We start from the raw sequence: 16539 nt of genomic DNA on the forward strand, positions 1-16539 counted from the left end.
GTAATGTGTTAAGATAAGATAAGATAAGATTTCGTTCGGATTTTTAACCCCGGGGGGTTAGCCACCCAGGATAACCCAAGAAAGTCAGTGCGTCATCGAGGACTGTCTAACTTATTTCCATTGGGGTCCTTAATCTTGTCCCCCAGGATGCGACCCACACCAGTCGACTAACACCCAGGTACCTAATTGCTGCTAGGTGAACAGGACAACAGGTGTAAGGAAACGTGTCGGAATGTTTCCACCCGCCGGGAATCGAACCCGGGCCCTCCGTGTGTGAAGCGGGAGCTTTAGCCACCAGGCCACCGGGCCACCCCATTTTATCACCTGAGACCATGAAAACAAGAACATAACGATAAACATTATATGAAAATACACCTCAAAGTTGGCGTTTTAATCCAAAAAAACGGTCAGTTTTTTTCTTATTATGCACTGCATGCTGCAGGATTTTTTTTATGTGGTGCACACTGACCACACAGACCCATTCTCTCACATGTGGGCCTACCAGCTTTCTCCCGCTTGATTTGAAGCCGCTAGAATTTACGCATATAAATACGTCAGAAACAGTGGTGCCTAAGATGTATATATACGACATAAACAGTCAAAGGGTTAAAATAAAAAATTAAAGCCTTGTCTAAGACCCTTTCCAGAAGGAAAACATTACCCCCCCCCCCTCTCTACTACATACCCTAACCTGAACTTGACTCCTCAATCAATAAATCAGCTTTGAATAATTTAACATCTATTGCATGTTTCCATCACCAGTAACAGTGCTCCATTGTCCACCCTGTCACATGCCATTTCCATATATATATATATATATATATATATATATATATATATATATATATATATATATATATATATATATATATATATATGCAACAAGACACTTCTTACCTATATCTAATTATTGAATATTTAGATGAACTAATGGAAAAATGAGGCACTGACACAAAAACTGACAAACTCGCCAGTGAGCGAAAATTGTGTTTTCTATACCGAAATGTTCACTATTCTTTCAAGTACTGTATATATCACTCAGACTGGTGAGTTTGTCCCTTTTATCTGTTGAGAATAAAAGAATGTCTTACCATGCTAACAGTAATTTGGCTTATGAGAAAAGAAATTAACTCATACCACCTCAAAGCTTATTTAATTTGCTTGAAAATGAGACCAGTTTGGTTGGTTACCAAGATATTTTTGCAAACACACAGCAAAAGTTTGTAGATTTTTCTCAAAAGTGATATTTGGCGAGTTCATCAGTTTTCTTCTCAGCACCTCATATTTGATTCCCTCTTCCATAAGCATCCCTTCCATTCTTATATATTATTTTTAGTAACACAATTATTGCTTTAGTGTAGCTATTATATCTAGTAACTTTTATACAAAGACATTCACACTTCCTGGTACTGTGCATTGAAGACAGAATTCCTTGATTAAGTTAATGAGTGTAGTTACATATGCAAGATAAAATAGGTTTTGGAGCTCTTTATTTGGACATTTTTTATTTGGTTGTACAGTAAGGCTTCATTTATCCAAAACCCCGTTTAGTAAAAAGCAATGATCTTTGAGAAAAATTCACGGGCTCATATCTGTGCCCCTTTAACAACATAGTTTCCAGTGTTCAGGTTAGCACCTTCCTTACTTCTGCAGCCACTCGAAATGATTGCTGTAGCAGCCCTATATGCAACCATTTAACCTTGTAATTTGTTGACAACTCATGAGTTACACAATGTGCCTGGACTATTTTTTTGCAAACATTATACACTACTGTAAATTCACAGTAAAACCTGTTAACAGCAGCAGGTCTAATCCTCTTCTGAGTGCTGGTTGTTGTGTTAAAATATTCACAGTTTTTCAGAAAGTGTCAGAAAATCTTGTGGTTCAGTAAGGAAGAACAATGTGCTATTTATGAACACTGGAAAGAATATGGTTGGAGAAACAACAAAAGGGGTGAAGACACAGAATGACAAATTCATTGTTTTATGATGAGAATGTCTGTTAAAGGACATGACTGAACATTAAATATTACAGGGTTTCATAACACTTTATTTGGATACTTTTTTTTTTAAGTGGAGTGTTGTCAGCATTGCAGTAGGTGTGCCTGTATTTGGACCTCAGGTGATGGATAGAATTAAGCTTTTTCATACAGAAGTGAACACCTAATGAGACGGCCATTTTTTATTCTACTAGGATCAAGGTTTTTCCATGATGTTCATCACTTCAAACCTGGTGAAAAGATATCTGTAGATAACGATGATACTGAGAAACAAGTGGAGAAATCTGCTCATTTGATTTCTGGAAAGTCGTGAATTAACCTTGCTTTTAGTAGTAAGAAATAAGCCAGTGGAGTGATAAGCCAAAGAAGATGCTATCTTGTCATGGCCTAATACAGTTGGCACACTCCAGTGCAAACTTCTTATCAGTGGAAAAAGTGTTCATCCATAATTGTTCTAGGGTTTTCAGTGTCCCCATTACCAGTTCAACAAGTTACTGGACTTCACAAGAAAGTGCCTGCAACTATTTTGATAGCTATTATATTCCTGAGGTCAAGAGCATTGTGATGCTGTTTCTTTAACTGTTGTGCTGACCCAGCTTATCCAGCCATAGTTAGATACAAAGTATTTACTGCTTGCAACCTAACTGCACATCTTTGAATCAGTCCAAGGATCAGATAATTAGGAATACAAAATGCCAATTCTGCGGTGAATTCAAAAGAAATTTTTGAAGTTCATAGAATCTGATAGCTATGAAAGTTTTAGGAAAGGTTTCAATATTAAATTTAAATGACTTGCAAAACTGTACTGACATGATAATCAACTAACAGAAAAGAGGGATCAAACCCACTGCAAGCCAGTCTTAAAGCTAGCAGGCTAATATATCCACTGGACCATGCTGGCTAAATAAGATACATCCAACTAGGTACACTGGCTATGCACCATACGAAGGTTAGCATTAGCCCCAATGTAACCAAATGCAGGTTTTTACAAATGAATCTCAAACCAGCTCTACCTCAAGGCCCAACAAAGTCATTAAAAGGGACAGCATGGTAGAGTGGATAATGCACTGGTCTGCTAGTTTTAGGACTGGCTTGCCAAGGGTTCAATACCTTTATTTGTCAACTCATTACATTTGCAGACTAGTGCATTGCATGGCTCTGGCATTTTACCCAGTCTTATGTTGTGGATAATATGGTATAATATATGGTTTGTTCCCAGGTAGTAGGTTGGTAGACAGCAACCACCCAGGGAGGTACTACCGTCCTGCCAAGCGAGTGTAAAACGGAAACCTGTAATGGTTTTACATGATGGTAGGATTGCAGGTGTCTTCTTTCCGTCTCATAAACATGCAAGATTTCAGGTACGTCTTGCTACTTCTACTTACACTTAGGTCACACTACACATACATGTACAAGCATATATATACACACCCCTCTGGGTTTTCTTTTATTTTCTTTCTAGTTCTTGTTCTTGTTTATTTCCTGTTATCTCCATGGAAAAGTGGAACAGAATTCTTCCTCCGTAAGCCAGGCGTGTTGTAAGAGGCGACTAAAATGCCGGGAGCAAGGGGCTGGTAACCTCCTCTTCTGTATATATTACTAAATGTAAAAGGAGAAACTTTATTTTTCCTTTTGGGCCACCCTGCCTCGGTGGGATGCGGCCGGTGTGTCGAAAGAAAGAAGAAAGATATGGTTTGTTGTCATGAATACTAAGGATGATGATATATTGTAGATACAAGTGGTGCTTCAGGGCAACATAAGAAATTCTCAAGTTATTACATTAGTCAAAAACACTAATGAACATTGTTCCTGATGTTAATGAAGTAGAAATCAATCAGTGGAATTTGTGTGATATTAATGTACCTTAATGAGAGTCTTGAAGCCAAATGCTGCAGTGATGAAAGTGATAATGAGAGAGAGACAATATATACCAGCATATTCAATTTAGGCCTAATGTGCTCATTGTTTTCTGGAAATTCATGAAATAACTCTGCTTGCAGTGATGAGAACTAATCACCCAGTACTTATTTATAAAGATGTTCAAGTAACAGCAAGTTCATAAGAGAGAAATATAAGTGTATGAATTTATGGCATTTAAAACTATTGTTTAGGAAGATTTTAAATAACTGTCCTTGGCAGCCTCCTGTAACAGCCACCCTTCACCAATCCTTTTACTAGACAATGAAAATATAGACTAGAAAAAATCTGGCTACATTATAATGTACATTTAACATAAGGCTTATGACTCGACTCATGAAATTGTAATGACACGATTGCAAATGAACCACACCACGGGCGGGGTTAGAACCTGCGATCAGTCTCAAAACTCCAGACCGTCGCATTAGCCACTGGGCCAGCTAGCCACAATAAGTTGGATGAATCTTATTGTGGCTAGCTGGCCCAGTGACTAACGCGACAATCTGGAGTTTAAAGATACTCTGATCGTGGGTTCTAACCCCGCCCGTGGTAAGGTTAATAAGGCTTATCTGTCATCCCAACTTCCAAGACTTCTGCTACTTCAACTGATATTTAAATTGTCTTGACATCATTCTACATTCTTCAGTATTTTTGTAAATTACTCCACTGTATAGTACAATATGTGGTTCATATATAAACAGATTAATCATTACAAGGTTAAATGAATTATGCTCTGCAATCCTACTATAGAAACTCTAATTAGCCCAAAATATCAGTTACTATTCTTGGTCCTGACTATTACAAGTGAAGCCCTACTGTGCAATCATTTATATATAAAGAAATTATTAAAATATATAATTTATTCACAAAATGACCCAAGCTTGGGAGTTTTACTGCAGTGATAGCAACAAGTACAGATACTACAGAGATACCTCAATAACCATAAAGTAAAAACACTTATTTACTTTACTAACATAATCCTATTGTATAAATTCTAGACCAAATGTTGTTATATCAGACACTGTATAAATGCAAATTCCTCACCTTTTGCTGGTGGCTGTGGTGGTGGTACGTATAGGCCTACGTGCAGTATCTCGATGGGCTGTGGTGAGAGTGGAAACCTTGCCAGCCTTCAATGGAGACAACACTGCCTCTCTCCCACCGCTGCCGCCGCCACCACCACCACCACCGCCACTGCCACTGCCCAGAGGCGTGGACTTGGTGCGAATGTGGGCTTTGTCCTCAAGGCTGCAACAACATTGTTGTTACACCTGGAGTCTAGTAACACTTTTAAACTACATTTTAGAAATACAGCAAGAGCTTTAGGCATACAATACTACTAAAATTCAAGTCAAGTCCTAAGAGCATTCAATATTGTATCAAATCTCATTTTAAATAATTTAGTTAAGAAGACTGAAATTTGTATCAAATCTCATTTTAAATAATTTAGTTGAGAAGGCTGAAATCTGACTAATTGTAACAACAATAATAATACGTGGTAAACACTAACAGGATTAAATAATTCAAATTACAATAAAATTTCCAACATCTCTGATTTGCAGCCCTTCCCTATAGTTGGTGTATAACTTAGGCTATGTGAGCATATGTATTATGTTACGTATAATGTAGAATTATACAGTGGACCCCCGCTTTACGATCAGCTCCCAATGCGACCAATTATGTAAGTACATTTATGTAAGTGCGTTTGTACGTGTATGTTTGGGGGTCTGAAATGGACTAATGAAATTCACAGTATTCCTTATGGGAACAAATTCGTTCAATACTGGCACCTGAACATACTTCTGGAATGAAATAATATCGTAAACCGGGGGTCCACTGTATTGCTTAAACTACTCCATTAGCAGGAGTTGCATCAACAATACAAGTTAAGCTTATTTGCCAAACAATCTGTGCTGAATAAGTCAAGTGAACAAGATCTTAATCATAGTTTCGTCTCGTTTACATTAGTTACAAAAATGGTAAAAGAACGTGTATGCAAAATATTTACCAGATATCATTAACCCTATCAGGGTCGAGAGACCCTCTCCCAAACTCGTTCCCAGGGTCCATTTTTTTTGGAAGGAGGGGGGGGTGTCTAATGAGATGATAGAGAATCTTTTTCCAATCTTAATGACACAAAGTAGAAAATTTGACGGAAAACTTACGGAATTACGCTCTCGTGAAGTTAGCGATCTTGGCGATATTTACGCATTGATGATTTTGCCCACTTTGAGCCCTACTTTTGGCCAATTCTAATGTTCCAGTCTACTAAAATTGTTGAGCACAAGAAACTGCCCATTTACTGATTTCAACTACCCAATGAAGTGGTCAGAAATTGGCAATTTGGCCAATTTCACACAAATCTCAAAAGATGCCTATTCAAGACAGGATCCAGAATAAACAGGACAGACATTCCTGGCACTAAAATAACATTTCATCTGTTCATTAGTCATGTCTCCAGGCCCCTCTTACATTACTTTTGTTTTCCATTTTGAATTTTTATTCTCACAAAAAATAGAAGATTTACTGTTTTGTATACTACTGCATCACTGTAAAAACGGTATAAATAATATCAGCACACTTGTGAAAGAATATTAAGACTCACCAGTTGATGAGTATTGAATGTGTGGCATGATTTGTTTACTCTTGAACATCAGCAAAAATCGAACTTTTTTGCTACTTTGAGATCAATTTCAAGGTACTTGTCATCAAGAAACCAATCATAATCATCTCTATTTCTGTAATATATATTCCATTCTATCAAATGAGACCAAGAAAACGAGAATACAACCATGAATTCTTCTTTCTTTCTTTCAACAAACCGGCTGTATCCTACTGAGGCAGGGTGGCCCAAAAAGAAAAACAAAAGTTTCTCTTTTTAAATTTAGTAATTTATACAGGAGAAGGGGTTACTAGGCCCTTGTTCCCGGCATTTTAGTCGCCTCTTACAACACTCATGGCTTACGGAGGAAAAATTCTGTTCCACTTCCCAATGGAGATACAGGAAATAAACAAGAATAAGAACTAGAAAGAAAATAGAAGAAAACCCAGAGGGGTGTGTATATATATATGCTTGTACATGTATGTGTAGTGTGACCTAAATGTAAGTAGAAGTAGCAAGACGTACCTGAAATCTTGCATGTTTAAGAGACAGAAAAAAGACACCAGCAATCCTACCATCATGTAAAACAATTACAGGATTCAGTTTTACACTCACTTGGCAGGACAGTAGTACCCCCTGGGCAGTTGCTGTCTACCAACCTACTACCTACACAACCATAAATACCACACGAAGATACACTGCAAATTCGCTGTTTTATACCACAAACATGGTCGGATTTTTTTTCTCATTATGCATTGTGTGCTGCAGGATTTTTTTTATACTGTGCACACTGACCACGCAGGCCCATTCTTTCATATGTAGGACTACCAGCTTTCTCTCGCTAGATTTGAAGGCGCTAGAATTTACGCGTACTAGTACGGCACCAACCCTGCAAGGGTTAAGCTGATCAATAACTAATTTTTTTTTATTTTTTTTTTTATTATCACACTGGCCGATTCCCACCAAGGCAGGGTGGCCCGAAAAAGAAAAACTTTCACCATCATTCACTCCATCACTGTCTTGCCAGAAGGGTGCTTTACACTACAGTTTTTAAACTGCAACATTAACACCCCTCCTTCAGAGTGCAGGCACTGTACTTCCCATCTCCAGGACTCAAGTCCGGCCTGCCGGTTTCCCTGAATCCCTTCATAAATGTTACTTTGCTCACACTCCAACAGCACGTCAAGTATTAAAAACCATCTGTCTCCATTCACTCCTATCAAACACGCTCACGCATGCCTGCTGGAAGTCCAAGCCCCTCGCACACAAAACCTCCTTTACCTCCTCCCTCCAACCTCTCCTAGGCCGACCCCTACCCAGCCTTCCTTCCACTACAGACTGATACACTCTTGAAGTCATTCTGTTTCGCTCCATTCTCTCTACATGTCCGAACCACCTCAACAACCCTTCCTCAGCCCTCTGGACAACAGTTTTGGTAATCCCGCACCTCCTCCTAACTTCCAAACTACGAATTCTCTGCATTATATTCACACCACACATTGCCCTCAGATATGACATCTCCACTGCCTCCAGCCTTCTCCTCGCTGCAACATTCATCACCCACGCTTCACACCCATATAAGAGCGTTGGTAAAACTATACTCTCATACATTCCCCTCTTTGCCTCCAAGGACAAAGTTCTTTGTCTCCACAGACTCCTAAGTGCACCACTCACTCTTTTTCCCTCATCAATTTTATGATTCACCTCATCTTTCATAGATCCATCCGCTGACACGTCCACTCCCAAATATCTGAATACGTTCACCTCCTCCATACTCTCTCCCTCCAATCTGATATCCAATCTTTTATCACCTAATCTTTTTGTTATCCTCATAACCTTACTCTTTCCTGTATTCACCTTTAATTTTCTTCTTTTGCACACGCTACCAAATTCATCCACCAATCTCTGCAACTTCTCTTCAGAATCTCCCAAGAGCACAGTGTCATCAGCAAAGAGCAGCTGTGACAACTCCCACTTTGTATGTGATTCTTTATCTTTTAACTCCACGCCTCTTGCCAAGACCCTCGCATTTACTTTTCTTACAACCCCATCTATAAATATATTAAACAACCATGGTGACATCACACATCCTTGTCTAAGGCCTACTTTTACTGGGAAAAAATTTCCCTCTTTCCTACATACTCTAACTTGAGCCTAACTATCCTCGTAAAAACTCTTCACTGCTTTCAGTAACCTACCTCCTACACCATACACTTGCAACATCTGCCACATTGCCCCCCTATCCACCCTGTCATACGCCTTTTCCAAATCCATAAATGCCACAAAGACCTCTTTAGCCTTATCTAAATACTGTTCACTTATATGTTTCACTGTAAACACCTGGTCCACACACCCCCTACCTTTCCTAAAGCCTCCTTGTTCATCTGCTATCCTATTCTCCGTCTTACTCTTAATTCTTTCAATTATAACTCTACCATACTAAATACTCTACCATAACTAAATACTTATAAAAGCAAGCAAAACTCATATACCTAGATTCTAAGTGACCGCAACAAAGCAAATCCCAGACTTCATTAAAGCTAAAATGATTAGCATACAGTCACAATAAATATTAGCTGAAATGTATTCTTCGTATTTCTTCCATTCTCAATCAGAGACCATCTTTAGTATGATATTTCTAGGCATTCTTCTGGAAACATTTCTAGAGGAATTACAATTTAAACTTTTTTTAAATCAGTAAATGATATTTCAATGAGAAAATCAATTTATGTAACGAACTGAAAAAATGACAAGCCTGGGATACACTGATATTCAGCACATTATTTAAAATAAAATGAGACTTGAAGCCATTGTAATTCTACAAAAACTCTAAAGAATTTATAATACCAAGTTAAAATATTTTACACTATTTCTACAATAATGATCTATACAGAGGAAATAACCATGCAAAAACAAACAAGCTTCTAAAATGAAATGGTACAGAAAGTGAAATTACATATACATGTACTTAATGCATACATAATTTTTTTTTTTTATCATTTTAAAGCCTTTACCAAAAAGTAATTCCAATTTTGTCTACTGTATTTACTTTATGCAAGCAAGTACAGAAAGAGAACAATGGACAAGTTTTGTAAAATATACCATGCTTGGGATTACTACAACATTCCCAGTATGTTAGCTTTCTTATACTTTCCAACTTCAATTATACAAATTAAATGAATGCCTTTTTCTATTAATTTACTGTTCTGTTTAGGAAAGTACTATACTATATATAGATTTTGAACAGGAACATCATGCACATCACAATTACTAAACCATTATGATGAAAAATTAAGGAGACACTGGAAAAGACAAAAATGCAAATGTGGTCTACACCAGTTTCATGAAGGCATTTTACTAATGCAATCATGGAGTGATTGCACATAAAATGAGGGCAACAGATATAATGGAAAGTAGGCAAATATACATTTAACTTTCTGACAAATAGAACACAAAGCAGCAAACAAAGCATAATGTAGCATTTGCATGGCCCTGGCACCTTTGTTTAGATAAAAACATTCCATACAGCTTCATATCATTTGGGGACGATACCAAAATAAACCTGAAAAAATCACTTTAACAGAAGAAGAATGGATAAATTACAAGAGGATATAAGTAGCCTTTCAGTAGGCAGTACAGAATAATGTGATGTTCAATTCTGGAAGGTTCCAACTGCTTAGATATGGAAGAATGAAGAACTAATCAAAAGCATTGGATACAAAATACAACCTCCAAAAGGACCTGAGTGTAATAATTCCAGCTGACCCATCTTTTAAAAAATGCATTAAGTTAAAAGTCTCAAAAGCCAGGAAAATGTGGAAAATAAGCACTTTCAAAACAAGAGTTATAATGCCATTGGTAACACTATTCAAATCACCTGTGCTCTCACTTATTGTTCAGTGTTGACCACTCTGTTCAAAGCAGGAGAGACATTGGGGTTGAAGCAGATACAGCCAATAAAGCATTTAAATTACTAAGAATGATTCAGAGTCCTAAATATTTACTATTTGTATCAGAGGAGAGATAAGCATTGAAATATATGTGGAAGGTACTGGAGGGCCTAGTCAAAATCTACACATTACCACAACAATACAATGGAGCAAGAGATATAGGAGAAAATGTTACATAAACCCTGCGAAAAGCAGAGGCCCCATGGTCACAATAAGAGAACACTGTATCTGTGTGCCTAGAGTATTCAACCTCTTATCAGAAGATATGAGAAACACTGCTGGAACAAGTGTAGAGAATCCTGCATAATAGTCTTCAAAAGCAAACTTTACAATTTTTTTTTTTTTTTCAACAAGTCGGCCCTCTCCCACCGAGGGAGGGTGACCCAAAGAGAAAGAAAATCCCCAAAAAGAAAATACTTTCATCATTCAACACTTTCACCTCACTCACACATAATCACTGCTTTTGCAGAGGTGCCCAGAATACAACAGCCTAGAAGTATATACGTATAAAAATACACAATATATCTCTCTGTAAAATGCTGAATCAAGCAGACTGATAGATATGTGGGCCAGTGAACTACCAGCCTAGTTGACCAGGCAAGTACTAGACAAGCCTGGCTCAGGGATGGGCTTCAGAAGCAGGATATCTTTCAAAACCCTCTCCAAGGTATATCAAAGACAATGAGAGGAATATTATACCTTGCAATGGTTTGAACACACTTGTACATATGACTTGAAATCATAATTACATGATTGTAGCAACTGAAAGGGAAATATCCAAAAATAAAATGTACTTGGATATTTCAATGGTGGGGTATAAAAGCAATAAAACTGACAAAAGTACAAATTAAAACTTGGTATTTTGGGCAATAACAAAATCAGCAAATTGTGACAAATTTCAATAGCTTTAATAAGAAAAGAATGAAGAGCTCAAAATGAGCAAAGGATAAAAGACAAAGTCAGGTAGTTTTATAAAAAGGATGGAACAGATAGAAGACCTAAGAATAATAATGATGTAATTGAAAGAACAAGAATAAAAACAGTCAAAGTCTGAATTGATAAAGGGTAAGAATTACAACTTTGAAAAGAAGGGCTGCCAGGCCAGTGATGTAATGCTGCAAAGCACTTGTGCTCTGACACTCAGAACACTTGTTTTATGCTCATATCATTTTCTAAATCAGACAAGATATCCAAGCAAAAACTAGAGACATTTTACTGCTAGCACAGAATTATTAAAATAAATGAACTGCTGGGACCATGGCTATGGCAGATACAGTATGTACCTCCTTTTAATATACTGGAAACTTTTGACCAAACAAAGACCTCAATTACTATTTCTCAGTCTATCTGTCCAAAAGTGCAGGGATATAATAATCCACTGAACTGCAACATCTCACCAACTTTCAGAGTGTAGGCACTATACACTTTCACCTCCAGAACTCGTCTGGTTAAAATTTTTTCCTGAATTGCTTTATAAATATTACCCTGCTCACACTAACAGAATATTAAATCACATAATCCACTTTCTTCCACATACTTTAATGTAACATGTTCACACATGCATATTGGATGCTCAAGTCCCCACCACTCAAAACCTCCTTCACACTCGCTTTCCAACCCTTCCTGGGACGCCTCCTATATTTTCTATCCACCCAACACCTATCTAAGTGACCAAAAGATTTCAACAACCCTTCCTCCATTCATTGAATTAAATGTCTCATATCCTTACTGTCTTCTAATTTCTACACTCTTTATTCTCTGCACAACACTCCCCCCCAACACACACACACCCACACACACGCCCACACACACACCCACACACGCCCACACACACACACCCACACACACACACAATGATTTTAAACACATCTAAAATACTTCTAGCTTTCTTTCTCACTGCAAAATTCAAAGAACAAGCATCACACTTGAATAAAATTATTGGCACAATTACATTCAGGTACTTTTTTTCTTTTGCATTCACTAATGACCTTTCTTTCCAGAGGCTACCAAACACTCCAGTTATGTTTTTCTTGATAAATGAGACACTCATGCAAAATTTGGGATGTTTATTCTGAAAATGTTTTGCAACACAGTAGCTTCTTCAGTTCAATGCAAAAAAAAATTGGAAGATGAGAAGGAGTTTGAGGCAATCAGTCCCTCAGCCTGGAACCGATGTGCTCAGTCCATAAGTCTTCGGCACTTTTATCAAGATTGATGGGCTGACCACATCAACTCCAGGCTGAGGGACAGATTACTTCAAACTTCTCATCTTCCAACTTTTTCTGCACTGTACTGAAGAAACCACTGTGTGGCAAAACATTTCCAGAATAAAGATACCCAAATTTTGCATGAGTTTGTCATTTATCAACATGTCGGTTTTGTAAACCATTTATTCACATTTTTTCTTCTCATTTACCATATTCGCCCTGTTTTTTCACGAGCCTGTCCATCTAAACATATACTCCAATACTGTAGCTAAATGCTGTGTGTTTATTTCCTCTACATCTTTCCATTATAATCTGACATCAAATTTTCATTGCATCATACTCTATATATATGCATCAGGAAGGTACTATAATACCAAATGTTTAATCTGCAGAATAAAATAACTTACTGGAGAGAGATACAAATTAGAGAATGCTGTTAATATCCAAGGTCTATGACTCTTCAACCTATAACCAATAAACACAAGAAATAATGCTGGAACAGATGTAGACATCCTCAACAAGGAACAATGCAAGTTCCTGCAGGTGGTGCCTATTGAATTAAGCTATAATAGCTATGAGAGCCTCATGAGGCAATATCCTGGCTAATTAGGCAAGCCCCAAGTTTTAATCTAGGCTGAGATATTGTAAAATTTGAATCAAGTCACAGTTAATGCTGCAAAGACAATTACCCAGTCCATCCTCTTAACCATGGCACAGTTGTGAAAACATTGAAATAGGTGACTGTTGAATGCAACATGAAGAGAAGTAATCTGACTGTATTGCTCTAGCCACAAACAGTGTGTGCCCATTTTCTGTTCATGCCAAACTTTTTTATCGCCTTTCATCTTATATTTATAGAGTTCTGTAGTGGTATGCTATAATTCATTATTTTTTATGGATATAGGACAACCTAACCTACTCTAACCTTAGAAATATACTGCAAACTGGGAAAAAGTTTGCAGGGAAAAATAAGGTTTCAAAGGAAAGTGGAATATTAAAACACATTTTGGTTGATAATTCTGTATATAAAATTAGTCTGTAGGACACCCATGAAGCTTTCTTGTATAGTGTACACACACACACACACTCATATCCACTAATTATGAAACACTGACAATGAAAGTAAGTTTCAGAGATTTACTTACTGAACACGACCAGTTGTCGCAGACCTTGAGTGGGACCGAGAAGCTTTAAGCTGATTTAGACGGTCCCCTTGCGAGAGTCCATTGATGATACGTGTTTCTAAATCCTTGGTATTGGCATTACTGTTGGCTACATCCTGTGTGAAATAATTAAGTAATTTCAATAATTAACCTACAACTGGAAGATGACATGTACATGTCAATGTGTGTGTGTGTGTATAATGACATGTGTAGCTACAGCAGCGTAACAATATTTAATATTTTTTAACACTTAACACCACTGTTTTAACACTGCAAAAAGCTTTTTATTAGCCTTTTATCTCATTTTTCTTAATTTACAAATATGTATTGTTTTTTTCCATTTAATGATATTAATTTTTTTTTTTTTGCCGTCATGTTCTTACCCAATTATCACTTTTTTCCTACTACCTTACAGCTAACATGGGCATTTATAGTTTTCTGCATTTTTCTTCACTTTTAAGCTTTGAAAGTTATTTTAAAGCTCAAGATAGTTTTTTCTAGTGTCTACATTTTTATAGGTGTAGACAGCAAACCAGTGCTCCATATTAAAATTCTGTCCTAATACATGTTGTGAATATTTTTTCAGCATCTCATCTATAAAAAGCTAATTTGAAGTTTGCCAGTATAGTATACAAGTTCTTCACTATTTCAGTACCATAATTTTTAGGTGGGCTAGTGCAAAGATGAGTAGTGCGGGGGGTTGAAGAGGGTTGGAATATTTTTAAAAATGCAGTATTAGAATGTGGGGCAGAAGTTTGTGGTTACAGGAGGGTGGGGGCAGGAGGAAAGAGGAGTGATTGGTGGAATGATGAAGTAAAGGGTGTGATAAAAGAGAAAAAGGTAGCTTATGAGAGGTTTTTACAAAGCAGAAGTGTTATAAGAAGAGCAGAGTATATGGAAAGTAAAAGAAAGGTGAAGAGAGTGGTGAGAGAGAGCAAAAGGAGAGTAGATGATAGAGTGGCAGAGGCACTGTCAAGAAATTTTAAAGAAAATAAGAAAATTTTTTGGAGTGAGTTAAACAAGTTAAGAAAGCCTAGGGAAAGTATGGATTTGTCAGTTAAAAACAAAGTAGGGGAGTTAGTAGATGGGGAGAGGGAGGTATTACGTAGATGGCGAGAATATTTTGAGGAACTTTTAAATGTTGAGGAAGAAAGGGAGGCGGTAATTTCATGCACTGGCCAGGGAGGTATACCATCTTTCAGGAGTGAAGAAGAGCAGAATGTAAGTGTGGGGGAGGTACGTGAGGCATTACGTAGAATGAAAGGGGGTAAAGCAGCTGGAACTGATGTCCCTTTATATAAAGGGAAAGGGGACAAAAGAGATTGTAAAAATTATAGAGGAATAAGTTTACTGGATCATGACAGAAATGTTAAAAGCAATGTGGCAGATGTTGCAAGTATATGGAATAGGTGGTAAGTTATTAAATGCTGTAAAGAGTTTTTATGAGGATAGTGAGGCTCAGGTTAGGGTGTGTAGAAGAGAGGGAGACTACTTCCCGGTAAAAGTAGGTCTTAGACAGGGATGTGTAATGTCACCATGGTTGTTTAATATATTTATAGAGGGGGGATATAGTGTTGGAGTGGTTGGTACTTTTGTTTAATAAATGTATGAAAGAGGGGAAGGTACCTAGGGATTGGCAGAGAGCGGAGTGTGGAAATTAGGAGAAGGTGTGGAGTTAATAAAATATGTATAGTCATTTAGAGAGAATGGATCCTTTATATAAAGGGAAAGGGGACAAAAGAGATTGTAAAAATTATAGAGGAATAAGTTTACTGAGTATACCAGGAAAAGTGTACGGTAGGGTTATAATTGAAAGAATTAGAGGTCAGACAGAATGTAGGATTGCGGATGAGCAAGGAGGTTTCAGAGTGGGTAGGGGATGTGTTTATCTGGAGTTTATCTGGAGAGAGTTCTGGGGGTCAACGCCCCCGCGGCCCGGTCTGTGACCAGGCCTCCTTAGGTCAGTGTCCCAGGATGCGACCCACACCAGTCGACTAACACCCAGGTACCCATTTTACTGATGGGGAACATAGACAACAGGTGGAAAGAAACACGTCCAATGTTTCTACTCTGGCTGGGAATCGAACCCAGGCCCTCACCATGTGAAGCGAGAGCGTTAACCACCAGGCCACCAGATCAAGTGTTTACATTGAAGCATATATGTGAACAGTATTTAGATAAAGGTAGGGAAGTTTGTATTGCATTTATGGATTTAGAAAAGGCATATGATAGAGTAGGTAGGTAGAAGGTTGGTAGACAGCAACCACCGAGGGAAGTACTACCGTCCTGCCAGATGACTGTGAAACAGAAACCTGTAACTGTTTGGCATGACGGTAGGATTGCTGGTGTCTTTTTTTTGTCTCATAAACACGCTAGATCACAGGGATATCTTGCTACTCCTACTTACACTTTGGTCACACTTCACAGACACGCACATGCATATATATATATATACATACATCTAGGTTTTTCTCCTTTTTCTAAATAGCTCTTGTTCTAATTTATTTCTTCTATTGTCCATGGGAAAGTAGAAAAGAATCTTTCCTCCGTGAGCCATGCGTGTCGTATGAGGCGACTAAAATGCCGGGAGCGATGGGCTAGTAACCCCTTCTCCTGTAGACATTTACTAAAAAAGAGAAGAAGAAAAACTTTATAAACTGTAATGTAAAGCACCCTTCTGGCAAGACAGTGATGGAGTGAA

General features: G+C 37.7%; 1 protein-coding gene across 1 annotated transcript in view; it reads right to left on the minus strand.

Annotated features, from left to right (window-relative positions):
- The window catches only part of LOC128686525 (dual specificity protein phosphatase CDC14B), a 107332-nt gene that overhangs the window by 8521 nt on the left and 82272 nt on the right, over positions 1-16539 (minus strand). Inside the window, exons 8-9 of the mRNA XM_070080474.1 lie at positions 13821-13954; positions 4961-5164 (exon numbers count right to left, since the gene is read on the minus strand). Coding sequence (XP_069936575.1) covers positions 4961-5164; positions 13821-13954 — 338 coding nt within the window. The remainder of the gene's footprint in view (positions 1-4960; positions 5165-13820; positions 13955-16539) is intronic.

Source organism: Cherax quadricarinatus, unplaced genomic scaffold (genome assembly GCF_038502225.1).
Source record: "Cherax quadricarinatus isolate ZL_2023a unplaced genomic scaffold, ASM3850222v1 Contig501, whole genome shotgun sequence".
Taxonomy (NCBI): domain Eukaryota; kingdom Metazoa; phylum Arthropoda; class Malacostraca; order Decapoda; family Parastacidae; genus Cherax; species Cherax quadricarinatus.